Below are 22,424 nucleotides of genomic sequence, written 5' to 3' on the forward strand. Positions count from 1 at the left end.
GAGGCTGGTTAGGTCCACCATCAGAATTACATGTCATGCTCTGTGTCTTACTGCTTTTCTTTCTTTTCTTGGGGGCCGCACCCATGTCATATGGAGGTTCCCAGGCTAGGGGTTGAATCGGAGCTGTAGCTGCTGGCCTGCGCCACAGCCATGCCAGATCCGAGCCTTGTCTGCGACTACACCACAGCTCACGGCAACGCTGGATCCTTAACCCAGTGAGCAAGGCCAGGAATAGAACCCGTAACCTCATGGTTCCTAGTCAGATTTGTTTCCACTGCGCCACAACGGGGACTCTGTGCCCTCTGTCTTATTGCTTTTCTTTTTCTTTTTTTTTTTTTTTGCCTTTTTGCCTTTTCTAGGGGCCGCTCCCACGGCATATGGAGGTTCCCAAGCTAGGGGTCGAATTGGAGCTGTAGCCACTGACCTACGCCAGAGCCACAGCAACTCGGGATCCGAGCTGCGTCTGCAACCTACACCACAGCTCATGGCAACGCCGGGTCCTTAACCCACTGAGCAAGGGCAGGGACCGAACCTGCAACCTCGTGGTTCCCAGTCGGATTCGCTAACTGTTGCGCCACGACGGGACGCCCTTACTGCTTTTCTTATGATATTACTTCTACCCTGATTTTTTTTTTTTTTTAATTTCAAAAATTCTGTTGTCAAATCTTATACCTGTTCATTGGAATGCTTTTTTCCTATTCTTTTATTGAAACTGCTCTGGATTTTGTCAGTTTTTTTTTTTTTTTTTCCTTCTGATTTTTGGTCTTACCTGTGCCATGCAAATGGTCCTGGGCCAGGGATTGAACCCCAGCCACAGCAGTGAGAACGCCAAATACTTAAAGCCGTTAGGCCACCATGGAACTCCCGTGTAGCTTTTTTATGTTTTAAACGTCTTGACATAACTTATCTTTTTTGGTAAATGAACCTCAGTGTGCAAGTGAATGAAGGAAAGTAAAACCCTTTGAAATGAAGTGAAGATATCACTTAACAGACTAATTGTGGAAAATATTTTTTCTAGTCCTTCTGTCATATAATTTCAATATTTTCTTTTTCTTTTTTTTGTTTTTTTGTTTTTTTGTTTTTTTGCCATTGCTAGGGCCACTCCTGCGCATATGGAGGTTCCCAGGCTAGGGGACTAATCAGAGCTGTAGCCGCCAGCCTACACCAGAGACACAGCAATGAGGGATCCAAGCTGCGTCTGCAACCTACACCACGGCTCACAGCAACACTGGATCCTTAACCCACTGAGCAAGGCCAGGGATCGAACCCGCAGCAACCTCATGGTTCCTAGTCGGATTCGTTAACCACTGAGCCACGACGGGAACTCCAATATTTTCTTTATATGAGTAAATCAGCTGCTTTTATATTCACTGTCATCAGATGTGGATTGAATATTTTTTGAGAACTTGCCTACTTCTAGCTTTGGAGATAGAGAGGGTTCGGCAGAAGGAAAAACGTGAGAACCAAAATGCATTCCCTGTTGGAGCCTTCGTTAGCGGGAGAAAGGCAGTAGGTGCATAAGGGAGAGCCCAGAAGACGGTGGCACGGGGCTGGGAGGTGAAGGGCGGGGTGCAGGGCGTAGTTTTTAACACCAGGGACATCAGGGAGGCGTCCCCATACAGAGGGAGCTGCCGTAAAAATTACATGGTAGGACTATTTGAACCCTGAAATGAGGACCAGGTCTCAGGGTTTGCAGTGGTGCTGGTACTGGTACCTGGTTCTTTTTTTTTCTTTTTTTTTTTGTCTTTTTGCTATTTTTTTTGGGCCACTCCCGCGGCATATGGAGGTTCCCAGGCTAGGGGTCAAATCAGAGCTGTAGCTGCCAGCCTATATCAGAGCCATAGCAATGCAGGATCCGAGCCGCGTCTGCAACCTGCACCACAGCTCACGGCAACGCCGGATCGTTAACCCACTGAGCAAGGCCAGGGACCCAACCCGCAACCTCATGGTTCCTAGTCGGATTCGTTAACCACTGCGCCACGACGGGAACTCCTGGTACCTGGTTCTGATGCACGAGGCTGGAGGGCAGCTCGGTGTCACACTCTGCGTGATACGGTGTCCGCTGTGCCGGCAGAGTGTCCCTGTCGGGCGGAGGCTCAGAGGAGGGACAGAGGTGAGAGACGAGGAAGGAGTGGGGAATTTAAGACACAGTAGATTTTTGTTTTTATCCCAAGAGTTATGCGAAAGCTCCACAGCAAACTGTTGGTCGTAGCTTTAGGTGCCAGCCGGAAGTTCGTTGCAGGTGGCTCGGCTGCCTTTGGCTGTCGTGCTCCTCTGACAGCCGCGCTCGTGTCTTAATTAGGGTGCTGTGTGGTAATGGGGATCTCTTTTTAGCCTTAGGCTTTTCCTGAGGGATCCTGTCCGTTTTTTAAAAAGCTATGTTATAAATATTACATTAAATGTAGTCAGCTGTTAGGAATAGCCTCCTGATCATTTTAATTTTCAGTTTTGTGGATCTCAACTAGTCTTGGGGAAAATAACACTTAAAGTATCAAATTTTTTTTAAAAGTATCAAAATATTAAACTGTTGACAGTTAGAAATGGTTTTAGGAGTTTATTTTTAAAGTTATAGGTGTTTTTAAAGTAGCCGTATAGTTTAGTAAGACGAGGGGGCGGGGGGGAAGGGGACGGAACCAGAAAATTTTCTTTTCCTTTGACCTTGTCCTTGGGCCAGCTACATGCAGTAGCAGGAAGGCTGAGGGTTTCTTGTGTGATGGTCTGTCGCTTTCTCCTCCTCTGCTTTTGAGTGTAAAAAGCAGTGAACTGATTATCTAGGACTTCATTAAAGTGACTGGCAGCAGAACCAGCATCTGAATTTCTTTGAGGTCACTTTGCTCTTGGTATCTAAGCTGCTTTTCCATTAAGTGCCAGAGTGTATCTTCGCAGACAGAAGAAGAAAAAAATGAAGAGCAGTTAGAATTTTAGGCCATTGGCAGAGTACAGATCAGAGCTTTCAAAGGAACGGTCAGATAGATGCCTTCACGAGTAATAATTTTTGAAAGTCCTATTTATCTTGTACCAAATAGATATAATTGGACATATTACATTTAATTAATTACTGGTTATAATTACCTGTATTGTAAAATCGAAGACTTAATAGCTTATGTTATAGTTATGATGATTTGTTTTAAAGTGTTAGGAAACTTTAAAATACGCTGTCAGTGTGTTTCTTTTTTTTTTAATTACTCAATTTATTACATTTATAGAGTTGTACAATGATTATCACATCCAATTATATAGGATTTCCATCCCACAACCCCAGTGCATCCCCCCACCCCCGCAAACTGTCTCCTTTGGAAACCATAAGTTTTTCAAAGTCTGCGAGTCAGTATCTGTTCTGCTAAGAAGTTCCGTCTGTCCTTTCTTCAGATTCTACACCTCAGTGATAGCACTTGATGTTGGTGTCTCATTGTCTGGCTGACATCACTCGGCATGATAATTTCTAGGTCCATCCTTGTTGCTAAAAATGCCTGTATTTCATTCCTTTTAATGGCTGTGTAATACTCCACTGTGTATAAGTATCACATCTTCTTGATCCACTCCTCTGTCAATGGACATTTAGGTTGTTTCCATGTCTTGGCTGTTGAAAATAGTGCTGCCGTGAACATCAGAGTACATGTGTCTTTGCGAGTCATGGTTTTCTCCGGATAGATGCCCAGGAGTGGGATTGCTGGATCAAATGGGAGTTCTATTTTAGTTTTCTGAGGCATCTCCACACTGTTTTCCACAGTGGTTGCACACATTTACAGTCCCACCAGCAGTGTCATAGGGTTCCTTTTTCTCCACACCCTCTCCAGCACTTACTGTTTGTAGACATTTTGGTGATGGCCATTCTGGCTGGTGTCAGGTGGTATCTCATCGTGGTTTTGATTTGCATTTCTCTAATAATGAGTGGTGTTGAACATCTTTTCATGTGTTTTTTTGGCCACCTGTATGTCTTCTTTGGAGAACTGTCTGTTTAGATCTTCTGCCCATTTTTTGATGGGGTTGTTTGCTTTTTTGGTATTGAGTGGTAGGAGGAGTTTATAAATTTTGGAGATGAATCCCTTGTCAATCAATTCATTTGCAAAGATATTCTCCCATTCTGTGGGTTGTCTTTTCATTTTGTTGAGGGTTTCCTTTGCTGTGCAGAAACTTTTAAGTTTACTTAAGTTCCAATTGTTTGTTTTTATGGTCATTACTCTAGGAGGTGAATCTGTGAAGATGCTGTGGTTTGTGTTGGAGAGTGTTTGGCCTACGTTTTCATTTAAGAGTTTTATAGTGTCTGGTCTTATATCTAGGTCTTTGACCCATTTGGAGTTTATTCTTGTGTATGGTGTTAGGAAGTGTTCTAATTTCATTCTTTTCCATGTGGCTGTCCAGTTTTCCCAGCACCACTTATTGAACAGGCTGTCTTTTCTCCATTGTATATTCTTGCCTCCTTTGTCATAGATTAGTTGTCTGTAGGTGTGTGGGTTTAATTCTGGGCTTTCTATCCTGTTCTACTGATCTATATTTCTGTCTTTGTGCCAGTACCATATGGTTTTGATGACTGTTGCTTTGTAGTATAGTCTGAAGTCCGGGCACCTGATTCCTCCAGCTCCATTTTTCTTTTTCAGGATGTCTTTGGCTATTCTGGGTCTTTTGTGCTTCCAAACAAACTTTAAAATATTTTGATCAAGTTCTGTGGAAGATGTCCTTGGTAATTTGATAGGGATTGCATTGAATCTGTAGATCGCCTTAGGTAGTATAGTCATTTTGATAATATTGACTCTTCCTTCCAAGAGCATGGTATGTCTTTCCATCTATTTCTGTCATCTTTGATTTCTTTCATCAGTGTCTTATAGTTTTCAGTGTCTTTTGTCTCTTTAGGTAGGTTTACTCCTGGGTATTTTATTATTTTGGAGGCAATGGTTAACGGAATTGCTTCCCTAATTTCTCTTTCTGATCTTTCATTGTTAGTATAGAAATGCTGTTGATTTCTGTGTATTAATTTTGTGTCCTGCAACTTTGCCAAATTCATGGATGAGCTCTAACAGTTTTCTGGTAGCGTCTTTAGGATTCTCTAGGTATAGTATCATGTCATCTGCAAATACTCAGAGTTTTACTTCTTCCTTCCCAACTTGGATTCCTTTTATCTCCTTTACCCTCAGTGCATTTTCAAGCATTGTCAAAATGCCCCTATTTTTAATTGCACGTTGCACTAGAAGAGCCTCGGGTAGCAATGTGCAATAATTAAACTTTCACACTTTGTTTTCTTCAGTGTCCTATTATGAGCATGTGCTTTTTGAAAAATTCTTTTTTAGGCTTAATGGGGCTGTTTGAAAAACGTCGCTTCAGAAAATTCCTGGTGTATGTTGCCAACTTTGATGAGAACGATCCCAGGACGTTTGAGGGGGTTGACCCTAAGAAGACGGCGATGCGAGAGGTGTATAAGAAATTCGACTTGGGCCAAGATGTTATTGATTTTACTGGGCATGCCCTGGCCCTTTACAGAACTGATGAGTAAGTTTTTTTTTGCTTTTAGATTTATATTTTTCTTGGCACTCACCCTAATTTCCCAATTCTGCAAAGTGAAAATTCTAACAAAACAAGCATACAGCTATATTGTACAAAAGAGATTCTAGCTGCAGACTGGTGTTAGCATCTTTTAAGTAAAACCTGGAGGTGTTGACTTGCAGTCCCTTCGGGAAAAGATCTCTCCACCATTCCTCTCCTGGCCGCAGCATGTGGAGGTTCCCAGGCCAGGGGTCAAGTTGGAGCTGCAGCTGCTGACCTGCACCACAGCTGCAGCAGCATTGGATCCGAGCCTCATCTGTGACCTATGCTGCAGCTCGCAGCAGTGCTGGAACCTTAACCCACTGAGGGAGGCCAGGCATCAAACCTGCGTCCTCATGGAGACAGCGTTTGAGTCCTTGACCAGCTGAGCCTCAACAGGAACTCCCAGAAAATGAGTTTAAACTGAAGGGAAGAGTGCAAACCAAAGCCCTTTTCTAACATTCATTTCCTTTTGTCCAGTTATTTAGATCAACCATGTTGTGAAACCATTAATAGGATTAAACTTTACAGTGAGTCTTTGGCAAGATATGGCAAAAGCCCATACCTTTATCCGCTCTACGGCCTTGGAGAACTGCCTCAAGGATTTGCAAGGTGAGAACCCGTTTGTAACCTGTGCGCTAAGAGCCCGCTGATCCACCCCCTCGGCTGTAACGGAAGTGCATGAAGTAAGGTTGTGAATAAGGAGCAGGGTATGTCTGAGTAACAAGGTGCTTTTTAAAAAAAATTTATTTTTTTCTTCTTCTTATGGCTCACCCGCAGCATATGGAAGTTCCCAGGCTAGGGGTTGAATCGGAGCTGCTGGCCTACGACACAGCCACAGCCTCATCTGCGACCTTTGCCACAGTTTGTGGCAATGCCGGATCCTTAACCCACTGAGCAAGGCCAGGGATCGAACCTGCGTCCTCATGGATGCTAGTCAGATTCATTTCTGCTGAGCCACAGTGGGAACTCGCATGCTTTTATTTTTATTGAAGTAAAATTTACACACAGTGACACCACAGATCCATGGTTAGAGGCGATTGCGTTGGACCTGGACTTGGACCTGTGCGAGCAGAACTCCAGGGAGCCCTGTCCTCGCTCCAGGAGGGTCCCTGTGTCCTCTCATCATCCTCCACCCCCCAGACCTTTAACAGCCACATCTGGAATCTCTGTAGAGCATTTTGCCTGGTTTTGGGAGTTTATATAAAAGTCATGTCTTAGTCAAGTCTTTAGGTTGAGTTTATTTTTGTGCATGCTGTGTGTGTGTGTGTTCTGGTTTCACTGATTTTTACATGCAGCTGTCCAGCTTTCCCAGAACCGCTTGCTGAAGATACTGTCTTTTTCCTGGTTAATGTTCTTGCCTCCTCTGTCAGAGATTAATTGACCGTAGGTGTCTGGGTTTATTTCTGGGCTCTCTGTTCTGTTCCATTGATTCATATGGTTTTTTTTGGTACCAGCGTCACACTTGTTGATTACTATAGCTTTGTGGTATTGTTGCGGAAACTGCAAAAACTGTGGCAACGGAAGGAGACAAACAGCACTCGGAGATATGGAAAAGCAAGGTTTATTCAGCACCGGTGTGGGCTCAGAGGAGTCACCTCCAGAGTCTGAGCACCAGGTCTTTGTTCTCCGTAACTTTTGCACACTACCAGGTCTTGATTTTCCCATGTAAGCATCCCGGACCTCCCCCATCCCCAGGCAGACAGTGTTCCTCCCTAAGAGACTGAGCAAGCAAGGTTACAGAAGCAGAACTGATCAGCAATGCTGGGTACCTGATTAGCAGGGCTGCTGGCTTGGACAGAGGGCACACAGTTGTTACATTATTACAAGAAGGGTGGTATAGTGACAAGGCTTGCAGCTGCCTTTTTAGCCAAGGGGGGGTTGTTCTTTAGTTAAAACTCCATTTCAGTATCCTATGAAATCCGGGAGAGTTATACTTCCTGCTTTTTTTTTTTTTTTCCCTTTTCCCTCAGGATTGCTTTGGTAATTCTTGGGTCTTTTATTGTTCTTTATAAATTTTTGGATTATTTGTTCTAGTTCTGTGAAAAATGTCATGAGTAATTTTCATAGGATCACATGCGTCTGTAGATTACTTTGGGTAGTATTGACCTCAGATGTACCATTGCTTTTCTTTTTGTGTGTGTGTTTTTTTTTTTTTTTTTGCCTTTTCTAGGGCCGCTCCTGGGGGCATATGGAGGTTCCCAGGCTAGGGATCTATTACGGAACTGTAGCCACCGGCCTACACCACAGCCATAGCAACGTAGGGTCTGAGCCTTGTCTGTGGCCTCCACCACAGCTCACGGCAACGCCAGATCCTTAACCCACTGAACGAGGCCAGGGATTGAACCCGCAACCTCATGATTCCTAGTCAGATTCGTTAACCACTGCGCCATGATGGGAACTCTTGACCTCAGATGTACTATTTTTTATTTTCAGTTGTATTTTTCAAGGAACTTTACCATTTCAAATAGGTTTTTGAATATTTATAGTAGCTATATTTAACCCCTTGCATATCTTAACATTTGTAAACTGGGCATCTGTTTGTTTTGATTGATTTTTTTTTTCTTTTTTTCATGTGTCTAGTAAACTTTTTTAAACTTTTTTAATTTCTAATTTTTAAGTAAAAAAAATTTTTTTCTTTTGTCCTTTTGCCTTTTCTAGGGTCACACCCACAGCATATGGAGGTTACTAGGCTAGGGGTCCAATCGGAGCTGTAGCCGCCGGCCTACGCCACAGCCACAGCAACGCTGGACCCTTAACCCACTGAGCAAGGCCAGGGATTGAACCCAAAACCTTATGGTTCCTAGTCAGATTCGTTAACCACTGCGCCACACGGGAACTCCATGTGTCTAGTAATTTTTGATTGCATATTGGATTTTGGTACATTGTAGAGATGTCTGTGAGAAGTCTTGACTTTTGTTTGCGTTGGCCGTTGTGTGGTTTGTGCGTGGCCAGTGTTAAGTGATTGGCCATATGCACCTTTAGGAGGCTCGGTTTTCTGCCTCGCCGTGAATGGGTCTTTCCTCTGGGGCTGAATCCTCAGTCTGTAGCACAGTTAGGTCTGGTGCTCCTGGGGTTCTACTGGAAGGCCGTAGGTGTGGACCAGGTTCCTCGAATATGGCTGTGTCAAGCTTGAGACTTACTCGGCCCCGTGGCCTGTAGCTGTGGCCTCTGCTCAGGTCTTGCTGTCTTTCAGCTGTTGCTTTCGGCTGGATTCCTTAGAGTCTCTCTCATTTGTCTAAGCATTTCTGAAGTGAATTAAGGATTTGAGAGATTTTACAGTTTTTTATAAAACCGCAAGACTGCAAGTGTTTTGCTTCTTTTGTAGCTGCCCCACATTACAAGGATGGGGAGGCGGTTCTCTCGGGGCGGGGTGGCGGTGGGTGCGCCGTACAAACCAAGGAAGGATGTCACCCGGTTGCTTCGCGTCTCCTGCTTGGTTTCTCCTGCTTTGAGTCGCTGTCCGGGACCTCCTGACAGCTGCTGGGTGGTGGAGTTTTACTTGGATGCAGGAGGAGTAGGGTCATAGAAGCTGTTCCCCCATCACTGGTCAGTGGGTTTGTTTTTTGCCCGACTTGATGTTCAAGACTGAATGTGAAGATTGTTTTGTAGTTGAGGCTTTAATGACTTACACGGATGCCTTCTGGAAGGAAATGGAACAAATGCATGTTGCCTATAAGTCATTACAATCTAAGGAGAGCCTATAACTTATTAGATCTAAGAAAGGAGACTTTACTGTTGAAACAACTGGAAATTACTAATTGTAGTTTAAATACTTTTCTAGGCTAAGTGCTATTTATGGAGGTACCTACATGCTGAATAAACCCATCGAAGAAATCATTGTGCAGAATGGAAAAGTGATTGGTGTAAAATCTGAAGGAGAGGTAAGCAGCTTTTACAATGCAGAAAGTACTGCGTTCTTGTGACAAAACTTTTATTGCCTAGTAAGTGCTTACGTTGGTATGAACAGTGATCCTAGACTTCACGTGTTTTCGTTAGAGTAACTTGGCGTTCCTAATGCCTGAGGACCAATTACAGATGACGGGCTTTGTTTAAAAAATAAACAGGAGTTCCCGTTGTGGCTCAGCAGTAATGAACTCAGTGAGTCTCTGTGAGGATGCAGCTCTGATTCCACCCCTAGCACAGACACTTCCATTTGCCGTGGGTGTGCCCTACAAAGCAAAAAGCACAAAACCCCAGACAAACAGATCTTAATATTTTTTGTTGTGTTGATTGTTGCTTAAGACTGAAATAGAAATTATGAATGAGTTCCAAATGGTATTATATAAATTTGTGTGGATTGGTTCCTGTCTCCCAGATTTTCATATAAATTTAGCTCTGTTTGTCCATTTATAATTTCACGTCAATAATCACTACTGTTAACATTATCTTATTTGGAATTTAGCTGTGGAGCTGGCCAGATAACGTTTTGAGCAGTGTTTCTCAGACTCGAATGTAAATTGTTACTTTCGTTAAAAGTGCCCATTTCTTGCTCAGTAGGTCTGTGCTGCATCTGCGTTTTCTTTTTGCCTTTTGTCTTTTAGGGCCGCACCCACGACATATGGGGGTTGCCAGGTGAAGGGTCCGATCGGAGCAGCGGCTGCCGGCCTACGCCACAGCCACAGCCACACCAGATCTGAGCTGCGTCTGCGACCTACACCACGGCTCACGGCAACGCAGGATCTTTAATCTACTGAGCGAGGCCGGGGATCGATCCCACAATCTCATGGTTCCTAGTCGGATTTGTTTCCGCTGCACCACGACGGGGGGGACTCCAGGATCTGCAGTTCCTTGCGAGTTCTCAAGTGGTGCTGGTGGTTCCTCCTTTCCGAACCGTCAGCTCTTATAGATAGAACTGTTCAGAAAAGAACCTCATCAGAAACTGTGTTCGGACATAATACTTGGGGGTTCCTGAGGGTGTCCCGTGGGTTTTCGTTCCATTCTTTGCTCCAGGCACCTGCTTCCTCTTGGGACATTTCAGGGCTCTGATAGAAAGAAAAGGACTAAACTATAATAGTGCCTAATTTATCTTGCAGCTTAAGTTTTACTCAGAAAGTACAGTCTCGAAGCGAGAGTGAGGGCGGTCTGTTTCTAGTCCTGGGACCATCTATAAAGCGTGTGCTTTGCCCCGGGTCCATTTACATGTAGTGACCGTCCTGAAGACACTGCGATTTAATCTCATCAACCCTCTGAGGTTAGGTAAGAGCCAGGATTTGAACCCTGTTCTGCCCAGTTCTCAAACTTGGGCATCTGAACATCACTCAGCACGTTGTTCCTCACATTTTCATGGATTTGTTCAGGAGAACGTATAGGGTTGTCGGCAAAGCTAGTGTTAGGAGTTCTCTGTAGTTCACTTGGTATCTGCGGTAACTCGACGGAGAGGCCGGACGGCCTCCCAGGACAGTGGCACCAGCAGCTCTAGCGGCGTCACCGTGGACGCCGAGGGTCAGACAGCTGTCCGTGTGGTGTTGCAGATCGCTCGCTGCAAGCAGCTCATCTGCGACCCCAGCTACGTGAAAGACCGAGTGGAAAAGGTGGGCCAGGTGATCCGTGTCATCTGCATCCTGAGCCACCCCATCAAGAACACCAGTGACGCCAACTCCTGCCAGATCATCATTCCACAGAACCAAGTCAACCGTAAGTCTGGTAAGTTCTGAAGATGAGCAGATGTTTGCACGGTTTCGTTAGAATTTGCTTTGCGTTTCATCCCAAATTCCCCGTTTCACCTGCTCCTATTAGTTTACGTGTGGAAATAAAATGTGATGCGTCCCTTTTAGCTCACAGCCCTCCGGTGTGTGTCATCTGTCTAGGAGCCCTGCCTCCGGCCGGTCGCCCCCATGGGCCTTGGTCCCCGCCTCTGTAGCCCCTGAGAGCCTGGACTGGACGAGCGGGCAGTCGCCCCTGCTTGGGACGTCGTGTGCCTGGGCAGGTTTACGCCCAGGAGGTGACCTGACGTCACCGTTGCTTTTTTTTGAGCTGATGGCCCGCATTGCTTTTATAACATGACTGACCAACGTGGTACTTGGGCTTGATTTTAGCAGTGTGCTAGGAAACGACTTTGGCAGCTTTGCCTGACATCAGGATGCAGCTCTGAAACCGTAATTCCCAATCTGTCTTTTAACCAGTTCTTTTCGTCTAGTAGCTTTTCTCATCTTCCTTTCAGATAGATGCCCTAAGTCTTACTTATCCAAAGTTCAACTTAAAAGGGGTTGTTAGCTTTTAAATGGCCAGCTGTTGGTTTAATTTTTTCCATTTAAGAAACCAAATCACAGAAGATCACTTACTAGAACAAAGGGATGGCTTAGACTAAAGCAGTCTTTCAGGGATTTCCACGTAGATCACAGCGTCCGGGAAAGTCTAAAAGGAGTAAAGGAGCTCTAATTGTTTTTTTATTATTAATTTTTATCTTTTTGTCTCTTTAGGGCCACACCTGCGGCCTATGGAGGTTCCCAGGCTAGGGGTCTCATCGGAGCTACAGCTGCCAGCCTGCACCACAGCCACAGCAACGCGGGATCCGAGCCATGTCTAAGACCTACACCACAGCTCACGGCAACGCTGGATCCTTAACCCACTGAGCAAGGCCAGGGATCGAACCCGCAACCTCATGGTTCCTAGTCGGATTCGTTTCTGTTGTGGCACAACAGGAACTCCAGTAATTATTTTCTGTATTGGAAATTATGTATCTACTCGGTGGTACACAGGCGAGTAGAATTTGTAGAATTCTTAGATTATGCCAATAGCTTGTGCTGTTTATGACTTTATATTGCTTAAGTGAGAAATGGCCAGTGAGGTAAATCCTTTCTTCACTGTGCAGAACCTTTCTAAGCTCAGGGTTGGGAGAGGAAGAGACAGAAGACAGGTTTGCGGGGCGCGGTGGCAGAGCTGGGCAGAGACCCTCACCCGTGCGCCCAGCTCCGCGTGGCCACGCCACCTGCCTCGCCAGCAGGCCCACAGCTGCTGGGGGATGCATTTGCATTTGTAAGGGGCCGAGTTTGCCTCCATGGAGAAGCCGGGCTGAGCGCCCAGGCCCGCGGGGGCAGAGGCCCCGGCACCGAGTCGCTTTGCTTGTCTGCAGACATCTACGTCTGCATGATCTCCTCGGCGCACAACGTGGCTGCGCAGGGCAAGTACATCGCCATCGCCAGCACCACCGTGGAGACCAAGGAGCCCGAGAAGGAGATCAGACCAGCCCTGGAGCTCCTGGAGCCGATTGAGCAGAAGTGAGTCACGTCTTCACCGGCAGCAGCTCACCCGCAGGCCTGGCTGCGTAGCCGCCGCCTGCGGCCCCCTCGCCTCCCTGGGTTTGCGGCTTTCGGGGCTTTCGGCGGAGTGAGCGGTGTGTGCCCCTGCTGACCTGGTTCTTTCCCCTCCAGATTCGTCAGCATCAGCGACCTCCTGGTCCCGAAAGATCTGGGAACAGACAGCCAGGTGCGTGGCCGTCAGAAAAGGTAACGACCGGGCTTTGTTGGGAGGCGTGGCGACATGGTCCCAAGTCCTTGTGATTCTCACTTCCAGATCTTTATATCCCGCACATACGACGCCACCACTCACTTTGAGACAACCTGTGACGACATCAAGGACATCTATAAGAGGATGACGGGGTCCGAGTTTGACTTTGAGGAGATGAAGCGCAAGAAGAACGACATCTACGGGGAGGACTGAGGGCCGCGCCCGTCGCTCAGTGAGGACGCCTTCCCACCTGGCGGTGACGCGCAGCGTAGGAAATCACTCTCGCGAGGCTGCTCTCGTAACCCAGACCGAGCGGCGGCAGGGCCCTGTGCCCGTAAAGACCCTCCCCTTCTAATATCATGTATTAACTTGTTCCACCGCGTGGCTCTTCAGAATTGGCGGGTTCCCACATCCTATTCCATGTAACCAATACTGGCTTGTTTTTTCTAGTGAAGGATCAGTTTTAACACATTGTGATACCGACACAGAACTCGATACAGCATTCGTATCTTTTAATCAGCCTAGCCTTTGCCCTTACGAGCTGCTGCTGCTGCTGCTCGCGAGCTGGGGCGCTGGGGCCGTATGCAGTCTGCTGCAGTTGGCGTGCCACCTGTCCTCTAGACATTCAGGAGACTCGGAATCCGACATTCCCTCACCTGGGACAGCATCCCCGACCCCTGCTCACCCTGTACCTTTACGTCGGGCGTGACGACCACGCCCGGGCAGCACAGCTACACGTTTGGTTCACGTGGGCCTCAAATTCTAACCCAGCTCCAGACTTGGAGAGTCGTTTTGGCGGAAGCCGAGTGCGGTGTTTTAACCTCATGAAATGGATGCGAGCAGAGGGAGGACACCTCTCCTGAAGCAGGTAAATAGAGAAGCTGCGTTTGTGCCCCAGGTGTGGCTTCCTCCGCGGACCAAGCCGCAGGGTGGCGTGGAGGTGACAGAGCCCTGCTTCCGTGGTGTCGGTCTCAGAAAGGCTCCCGATGATTTCTGTCCTGCAAAATAAAGCCAAACTCTGGAAACCAGCTCCCCCTTGTTGGTCTTTTGTGTCCCGGGACTTGGAGCCAGGAGGTGACCGGGCCGCTCGTTTGCCTCCCTGCCCCGAGGCGTCCCTGGGAGCAGACCCTGGAGCGCCTCTGGACTCGGATGCGCCCGAGTGGCGCTGTCGGGCCAGACAGACAGACGCTTTACTACGTAGACGGCGGGACGTCTCCCCGTGACAGTCCCAGGCCGTCGTTTATGTCCGAGGGGTGCGGACTCGGGCTGTGTTGATTCTTGTCGTTGAGTCTGTGGGGCAGAGGCAGAGGTGGGTGCTCTCAGAGGCCCTGGGGGGCTGAGATGCGGCGAGTGGGGAACCTCTGCTCTCCGTCTCCCACGTGCCAGCGCTGGCCGGAGATGGCGGCGTGGGGGCTGCCCTGCGCGGGGACACTGCCCGCCACCCGAACGTGCGTGCGGTGCAAAAGCTCTGCTTACACGAGCCACCCCCTAAGGTGCCAGCGGGCCTTCCCTGCTCTTCGCGCTGTGAGCTGGCGATGCACAAACACAAAGGGCAGGACGCCGGGCGCGTTTGTTGAAGTTCGCCTGTTCGTTTCGGTGCTGGGCCCACGCGGCGCAAGGGTGACAAGGGCCAGGCCTCTGCAGGAGCAGCGCCGGTGGACCTGTTCCCCTGTGGTGGCTCCGCCTCGGGGGTGGGTGCCCCCCAAACACGACTTTCCTGTTCCCTCAGCAGGTTCGCGTTCAGGTGTACCAGGTACAGTCACGGTCCTCTCAGGAGATTCTTACTCCCGGGGTAGAAATTAAACGACTGGGTTTCCGGCCAAGAGCTGGTCTCCCCCCCCTTCCTCTGAAAACACGGAGCGAGTGAGTGAAAGTCGGGTGCAGGGAGGGTGCAAGGCAGATAAATGGCCTCGCGGGACGTTTCTGCAGAGGCCGAGCGCGGCCCCGGGGAAGGACCGCCGGGGAGCGGGGTCCTGGGCTGCACACAGCCTGCTGCTCGGGGGTGGCGGGGGGACTAGGCTGACGACGGAGGCCAAGGTGAGGGCAGTGGTAGCGTCCCCCTGGGAGCTACTGTGCCAAATGGCCTGAAACATTTAAACTGCTGTAAAACAAAGTTCATTTCTGCTATGAAGTCCTTGCAGGAGCAGTTGAATGATACTTCGTTGTCTTTATTAAAAAAATGAAATCAGTTACAAAAACGTTTGTACCAAATAGATACTATGTATCTTACAAATGTTTTTTTTTTGCTTGGTTTTGAGGTTAAGATTATTGTAGAAATCATTCTAATATAAATAAATGGTCATTTCTTTCTCAGGGTTGATTTCTGTAGTGACTATGTACCAAAAAGGAAGTGAAAAATGAGTTTATAAATTTGTACCGTTTAGGAAAAAAGTTGATGTAGTGTGAATAACAGCAAATAAAACCACGTAGGATCATTGTGTTCACACAGGCGGGAAAAGCTTTAAAGCTGTCACATGTAGTACATACGCTTTTCTGACCAGAACATGCAAAAACACTGCTACTGGGTAAGAGACTTAGGTTTGCTACACTTGAGTACACTTATGAAACTCTTTAAGTTCAATCAATAGTTTTGAAGGCATTCTGTTTAAAATGAAAATAATTTAAAAACACTAACACTGCAACCCCAAACTAACGGACAGCTGCAGTGCTGCTGCGACCAAAGCCAGATGTTCTAGTGACGTGTGACACAAGAAGGATAGGGTTTCTCAAATGCGAGAGGGCTGTTCTGTGCATCTGAAAGTCTCCAAGGAGAGGGACGAGAGTGGCTTGTTGGGGGCGTCATCACTGTCCAGGAAAGCGGCAGCCGCATCACCTGGAAGCAGAACTGCTGACAAGCCCACCTGTAAGACCAAGCAACGAGCACTAGTGCCATGAGCGGGATGCTGATTGCTGGGAAGAGGCCTCTGCGCCCGGGTTCCATCACCAGTCCTGGCGTCAGGGATGCAGGTGCAGAGGCATGTCGTTCAGAAGGCAGCTTAGTTATTTCGCTAGTGGTACTTGAGAAGGGCCCGTTTACGCCAAACCAGCAGCAATTCCACCCCCAAGTGAACGGACGCGTTTACAGCATGATGTGCAAGGTACAGGACAATTTCGAACAACTGGTTTCTCAGGACACAGACGGCAGTTCCAGCTCACGTGCGAGAGGCCACCCTGCTCTTACCAGTAGCTGCTCCTGAAGGGAGCGGCTACTTTTTGCATATTTTCAATAAAGTCATTTACATCTGTAACAAGGATGCCACTATCTTCAAAGACTTCTCTGGAGAGCGCGGGCTTTTCTGTAAAAGAAGAATAACTTTTTGGTGAAAAATTCATGAATACACGTATTTAAAGTAGAAATAAAATCCCTTGTATTAAAAACACCCCTTATACATGTGAGGGGGAGAACGGAGCCTGGATTAGCTGAACAAGGTGGGAGGCTTTGGGAGCAGCTGCCTCCTGGGGGGGTTGGGGGGGCTGCAGGGCACTGGGGCTCCTTCAGTCACTGCCAAGCGCCCAGCCGATGACCCTGAATGGCAAACACCTGTACTGGGGGCCGTCGGGCCTGCGTGCACGTGTTCCTGGCGGCCAGACCCACGCATGTCTTGGGGCGGCCAGCAGCTCCACTTGGAAGGACGTTTCTGGGGTGGGCCTGTGCGGGCCTAGCTGGGTGATGAGAACCTGGGCGGTGACGTACCTGTGAGGAAGACGGCGAACCTGGCGTGGACGCGCTGGATCTGCAGGGTCAGCAGACACTGCAGGTGCTCGGCTTTTGTCGAGGGTCGCGAGTCACACTCGTGATAGTGAAGCAGCTCGAGGATGTTTGCACTCTGATACGATTTCAGTATGAGGTTCTTTTTACATGCAGTTGAATCCACTCTGAAAAACACATCAAGACGTTAAGTTTCGAGTCCATGTGAGCTTGTGTCTGGATTTTGGACCTGATTCCTAGCTCGCTCTTGCCTTCACCATCTTCATCCAACTCCTTTCCCCCTCTGTTCTCCTGACACACCTGGCTCCCCAGGCATCGCTGTCAGGGTCCCGCCAAACAGCCCCCGTGTCCTCACGCCTCTTGCAGACGCAGGTGTTTAAAACGTGGGGGCCTCGTTCCACCAGGAGGGACACGCGGGTGGCCTGGCGGGCCTCGGCTGATCCCCAGTGGCCCTCTGCCTGCATCCCTCAGACCTGCAGCAGTTGCTCCCAAAGCGCTCAGGTCCCTCCAAACCTAATTCTCTCCAGTCAGAGAGTCGCCAACTTCACCAACATCAGGCAACAGCTGGAATTTTAATTTTTCTCACTTAATTTTTTGTCTTTTTGCCATTTCTTGGGCTGCTCCCGCAGCACAGGGAGGTTCCCAGGCCAGGGGTCGAATTGGAGCTGTAGCTGCCAGCCTACGCCAGAGCCACAGCAACGCGGGATCCGAGCCGCGTCTGCAACCTACACCCCAGCTCACGGCAACGCCGGATCCTTCACCCACTGAGCGGGGCCAGGGATTGAACCCACAACCTCCTGGTTCCTAGTCGGATTCGTTAGCTACTGCGCCACAACAGGAACGCCTCACTTCACTTTAAATTGTGTTTCTACCTTCTGTGCTTCTGGAGGAAAAGGTTCCATCTCTCCAGCCTCCTCCCTCACACACACACACACACACACACACACACACACACACGGTCCTGCTCGCTCGCTCGCGGGGAAGGCCCCCGGCCCACCTGCTCCCGCAGCTCTAATGACCTCCTGTCAAGGAACCTGCTTGCAGGCTTCATCCTCAGCAGGTGTAAACTTCCATCACTGACACCACACTGTACATGGTTGTGTTTTGTTTTTGTCTTTTTGCTTTTTAGGGCTGCACCCGCGGCTTGTGGAGGTTCCCAGGCTAGGGGTCAAAATGGAGCGGCAGCTGCCAGCCTACACCACAGCCACAGCAATGCCAGATCCGAGCCGCATCTGTGACCCACACCCCGGCTCACGGCAGCGCCGGATCCTTCACCCGCTGAGAAGGGCCAGGGATCGAACCTCACGGATCCTAGTGGGTTTGTTACAGCTGAGCCAGAAGAACGCCCCGTACCTGGCTTTAAGGTGCCCACTCTGACGCCCACCCGTCCAGCGCCCCAGCCCTCTCCCCTCGCCCTGGTCTCCGCGGTAGGAGCCTCGCTGTCTCCCGCCCCCCCCTGCCACCTTCCCTCTCGCGGCTCCCACACGTCAGAGCCCAGCTCTCCACAGGCCCAGGCCTGGCTTCCCGGGGGCGGCGGCGCCATGGGGGAAGCGGAAGGAACGTGTCAGCCAGAGACGAAGCCTCCCGACCTGCCGGTCAGGGGTCAGCTCTGCCGGCCTCTCTGCCTCCACCCCACGGCGTTAAAGTGGGTCTGTGTCTTCCTCCCCCGCGGGGACTTGCAACAGTCACGTGACAGATGCCTGCCATGTCGACGGAGCCCCTGGTTGCCAGACTCTTTCTTACAAGCTGCAGGCACATCCCTGACACCCAAGGGCCACCCGTGGGCCCCGGATCTCTTAAGGAGGCGGGCCTGAGATAAAATGAGGGCTACAGCCTGGTCTCAACTTGCCTGTCCTTGAAAGTGTGGCAACGTAAGAGATCAAGAAACATGTCCAGAAGCAGCCCGCAGTTCGGTCTGCTCCCTGCAGGGAGCAGGGCCTGAGCCCAACCACGGGGACCCCGCCGGGGGCCGGGTCGGGAGGCTCCGCGCTGCTGTCTAGGGAGGGCTCCTTCCCTCGCCGAGTGCCCCGCTGGCCAAACACTCCGAGGAGCAGCCACGGGCCCAGGCGCCGCCTTCGGCGACCCGCCGGCCCAGAGCGTGTCCAAGGGGCCAGGGCTGGCCCCCCACCCCCGGCCTCACCTTCCCCAAAGCGCTCACCTCACATCTTCTTTTAGCTTTTTAATCTCCCGGTAGTGAAGCAGCCACTTCCACCTGCCGCTGGCATTCAGTTTCTCGAGGATTCTGACGATCTCCTTCAGCTGAACTACAGAAGAGAGGAAGTTTGACGAGAGAAAATCTATGTTAGAATTTGCGGCTTGTCTGGTCAAAGCTCAGTGAGGACGCCTTGTGTTTGCAGCAACGCCAGATTCTTAACCTACTGAGCGAGGCCAGGGATGGAACCCGCATCCTCGCGGACACCGTGCCAGGTTCTTAACCCCATGATACGGACACGACCGTCGGGGCGACGGCAACAGAAATGGAAGCACGAGGGCCGATTCCAGACATGGAGCGGACGTGATTGGGCGAAGGAGGAAACTGCTTATCTCACAACCTCCCGTGTGCCCGCACAGGACTCAGCCACAGTGCTGAGAGGTTTGGTGGCGAAGGGCCTGGGTTCAAACAAGAGGTGAGGGGCGCACCCCGGGACGGAGAGCCACTGAACTAGTGACAGTGCTTAGCACGGCACGTGGCAGCCGTCAAGGCTGCAAGAGGCGGTGGCTGGTACTGTTCTGATGAAGCATCTGGGCCCCTGGAAGGAGAACCTGCTGCGACCAGAGAAGACGGCGAAGCGGAAAGACCAACCCAAGGTGACGCTGTCCAGTATCCTGCCGTCCGACACCACGAAGCCCCCGGCCCGGAAGAGCTCCTGGTAGGTGTGGTGGAGGACGTCCTCCGGGCTGTCCACGCCGGCGAAGAGCACGCCGGGCAAGCGCTTCAGCCGCAGCAGGGAAGGGATCTGGAAGAGGCAAGGCCCCCGGTGAAGACACGCTCCCCGAGGCACTGTCCCCACTTTGATCCCAGCAGCTGCAGATTTAGGGACCTTGAGGACGGACGGGTCACCCTGCCAGTGACGAAGGACCTTTAACTGCGTTCGTCAGCAGCGCTGCCCACTGCCTAAGATCAGCTAATGACAAGGTGGCCTCCGCAGCTCCGAAGGCGGGAGGTGGAGTGAGCTGGGGCTCCAGCTACCACGGCCTGAGCCCCGGCCGAGCCGCCAGGTCTTGCTGAGACAAGCGGTTACTTTTCTGCAGCTGATACGCAGATACGGCAACGCCGAGTCAGCATCTCCACGGGTCCTCTCGAGGCAAGACGGACGCTGCGAGTCACCCATCGAGAGGTGAGGCGACTTCCTGACAGACCCTCGCAGCGTCCCTCCCTCAGGCACCGCGAAAATGTTCTTTTTAAAAAACGATCCCAGTGTAGTTGACTTACGGCGCTGCGCCCCTTTCTGCTGCACAGCAAGGCGACCCCGTCTCTCTCTCACACTCACACTCACTCACACTCACGCTGCCCTCCCCCCGCCTGGCCTCACAGGAGACGGGACAGGGCCCCGTGCGCCGGGGCAGGCCCTCGCCGCCCACCGTCCTGCAGGCAGCAGCCTGCGTCTCCGGAGCCCAAGCCCCCCGGGAGGGCGCCCTTCTCTGACGGAGGCCGCGGCCGCCGTGGGAGGCCACAGGCTCGTCCCGCTCGGAGGCCGCGGCCAGGAGCCTGGTACCCCGCAGGATGGCACGCGAGGCCTGGCGTTCCCGGCACACCCACCTGGTGCAAGTGGGACGCGATGTCTTCGTTTCTGATGATGACGAGGAGCGTATCGTTCTCTCTGGGAAAAGCTTGACAGAAACGCTGAGGCTCCATCTCGGCGTGGCCTCCCTTCCGCAGAAGGTTCTGAAAGATTTGCCAACAGCCGTGACCTGAAAGGGACGCTTGCGCAGAGCTACTCTCTCTCTCTCTGGCTGCACCACAGCAATGACCTGGGCCCCTGCAGTGACAACGCCAGGTCCTTAACCCACCGCGCCACAAGGGAACTCCCAGAACCGCGTTTATAGTCTACTCGAAACAGCAGAGAGCACCAGCTCTTTGCTAAACTCTGTCCTAACACGGCAACCTCAACAGCAGTGTGTCTCTTAATTAGATGAGCTTTCATGTATAAAACAAGCGACTCCCGGGTATCACTGACAATTGGATTTAGAAGTTTATCTCAAAGGCAAAGCACTTTATTCGTTCTTTTTTGGCCGCAGCACGGCATATGGAGCTCCTGGGCCAGGGATCAGATCTGAGCCATGTTTGCTGCAGCAACACCAGATCCTTAACCCACTGTGCCGGATGGGGACCGAACCTGCACCCCAGTGCCCGAAGCTGTCGCCAATCTGGTTGCACCACAGTGGGAGCGCCACAAGGCATTTTACAAGTCAATCTTCTACATCCATAAACTATCAAGGCTGATCCTTTTGAAACATCAGACGAAAATGAGTTCCTGACTCACTCTCTTCAAGGAAGTTACCCTGGGGACGCAGATACTCCCTTTAAACATGCCACCTCCTGGAGTGCCCGCTGTGGCTCAGTGGGCTGAGGATCCGGCGTTGCCGTGAGCTGTGGTGTAGGTCGCAGATGAGGCTTGGACCTGGCGTGGCTGTGGTGTAGGCCGGCAGCTGCAGCTCCCATTCAATCCCTAGCCTGGGAACTTCCACCTGCCGCGGGTGCAACCCTAAAAAGGAAAGAGGAACAAACAAAATAAAAATGCCAGCTCCGGTCCCCATGTTTCTAGGGCTTCTGACCCTACACACAGCACCTATGCGTTACTCTGAGTATCATTAACAAGGACCGATTCTGGAGAAGCCAGCAGTGGCCTGGACCCAGGCCCTGAGCCCAGGGGAGCCGCGTGTCACACACGCTGCCTGTGATGCCGTTTGCTGTTGCATAGAACCGCTCTGCAAGAAGCCTGATGGGGAGGAGAAGGACATGACATCAGAGAAACCCCTTCACCCTGTCAGCCTTTGTGATTTGGACACTTTCTGTTCGAAGGATTCTGGAGGTTTACCAGATACACTGTCTGACCATCGCTTATCCTCTTCATAAAAATAAGGTGGTAAGTCTCCCCGATCTCAAAACAACTCAAATTTTGACTAATCCTTGCTCAAAAAGTATGGTGATGTATTTTCAGAGAGATTCCTACAGACCAGATTTCTTTCACCAAAGAGCTCACCAAAATCGCTCAATCTCAATCCTCACAGAGGCGGCTCACTTTACCAGCAGACTATTTGAATGAACACATTTTCCGACAGGTTTAACATTCCCATTGGCCCTGTGGGCTTCTGGGCTGTCGTATCACAGCAGAGTCACCTGACACCTGGCGCCCCCACAACAGCTGGGCCCCTAAGCACATTTCGCTGCTGACCACGTGTAGCTCTCAAGTGCATCTTGTACTGTGCTCGCCATCTGACCCGAAGGGTCGTTTCGACCTTGTTCCTTTCAGTTGTAAATAGTGGCCACGGGATAAAGCTACCAGGAAACCCTCTCTCCACTGCTGGAACAAGCATGCTCGCTACGGGGGCTCCTACTGCAGGCACACCGCCACCAGCAGCCCCTGTGCTCATAGGAGCCAGGGCTCAGGGCACTGCTGCTTCTGAGAAGACGGGAGCAAACACAAGCGCTGTGCCACGGGCGCTGCAAAGGGGCCTGGCCGCGGGGCCACGTCGCTCGATCCCTGACCTGTGTTCGCGACCATCAGGGATGGTGTGTGTAATTTGC

At 50.5% G+C, this 22,424-nt stretch overlaps 2 protein-coding genes across 4 annotated transcripts in view; one reads left to right on the top strand and one right to left on the bottom strand.

Annotated features, from left to right (window-relative positions):
- GDI2 (GDP dissociation inhibitor 2) overlaps window positions 1–13,994 on the top strand; it is a 36,086-nt gene extending 22,092 nt beyond the window's left edge. The window contains exons 5-11 of the mRNA XM_047754848.1: window positions 5,286–5,484; window positions 5,998–6,129; window positions 9,302–9,401; window positions 10,992–11,163; window positions 12,593–12,737; window positions 12,891–12,945; window positions 13,033–13,994. Of these exons, the coding sequence (XP_047610804.1) occupies window positions 5,286–5,484; window positions 5,998–6,129; window positions 9,302–9,401; window positions 10,992–11,163; window positions 12,593–12,737; window positions 12,891–12,945; window positions 13,033–13,179 (950 nt within the window). The 3' untranslated portion in view covers window positions 13,180–13,994. The remainder of the gene's footprint in view (window positions 1–5,285; window positions 5,485–5,997; window positions 6,130–9,301; window positions 9,402–10,991; window positions 11,164–12,592; window positions 12,738–12,890; window positions 12,946–13,032) is intronic.
- Window positions 13,995–15,108: 1,114 nt separating this feature from the next.
- Window positions 15,109–22,424, bottom strand: part of TASOR2 (transcription activation suppressor family member 2) — a 69,579-nt gene continuing 62,263 nt past the window's right edge. For all 3 annotated transcript variants that reach the window (XM_047754845.1, XM_047754847.1, XM_047754846.1), the window contains 5 exons: window positions 20,436–20,561; window positions 19,479–19,632; window positions 18,834–18,939; window positions 16,661–16,842; window positions 15,109–16,262 (listed from right to left, as the gene is read on the bottom strand). In XM_047754845.1, coding sequence (XP_047610801.1) covers window positions 16,144–16,262; window positions 16,661–16,842; window positions 18,834–18,939; window positions 19,479–19,632; window positions 20,436–20,561 — 687 coding nt within the window. In that variant the 3' untranslated portion in view covers window positions 15,109–16,143. The remainder of the gene's footprint in view (window positions 16,263–16,660; window positions 16,843–18,833; window positions 18,940–19,478; window positions 19,633–20,435; window positions 20,562–22,424) is intronic.

Source organism: Phacochoerus africanus, chromosome 12, assembly GCF_016906955.1.
Source record: "Phacochoerus africanus isolate WHEZ1 chromosome 12, ROS_Pafr_v1, whole genome shotgun sequence".
Lineage (NCBI taxonomy): Eukaryota > Metazoa > Chordata > Mammalia > Artiodactyla > Suidae > Phacochoerus > Phacochoerus africanus.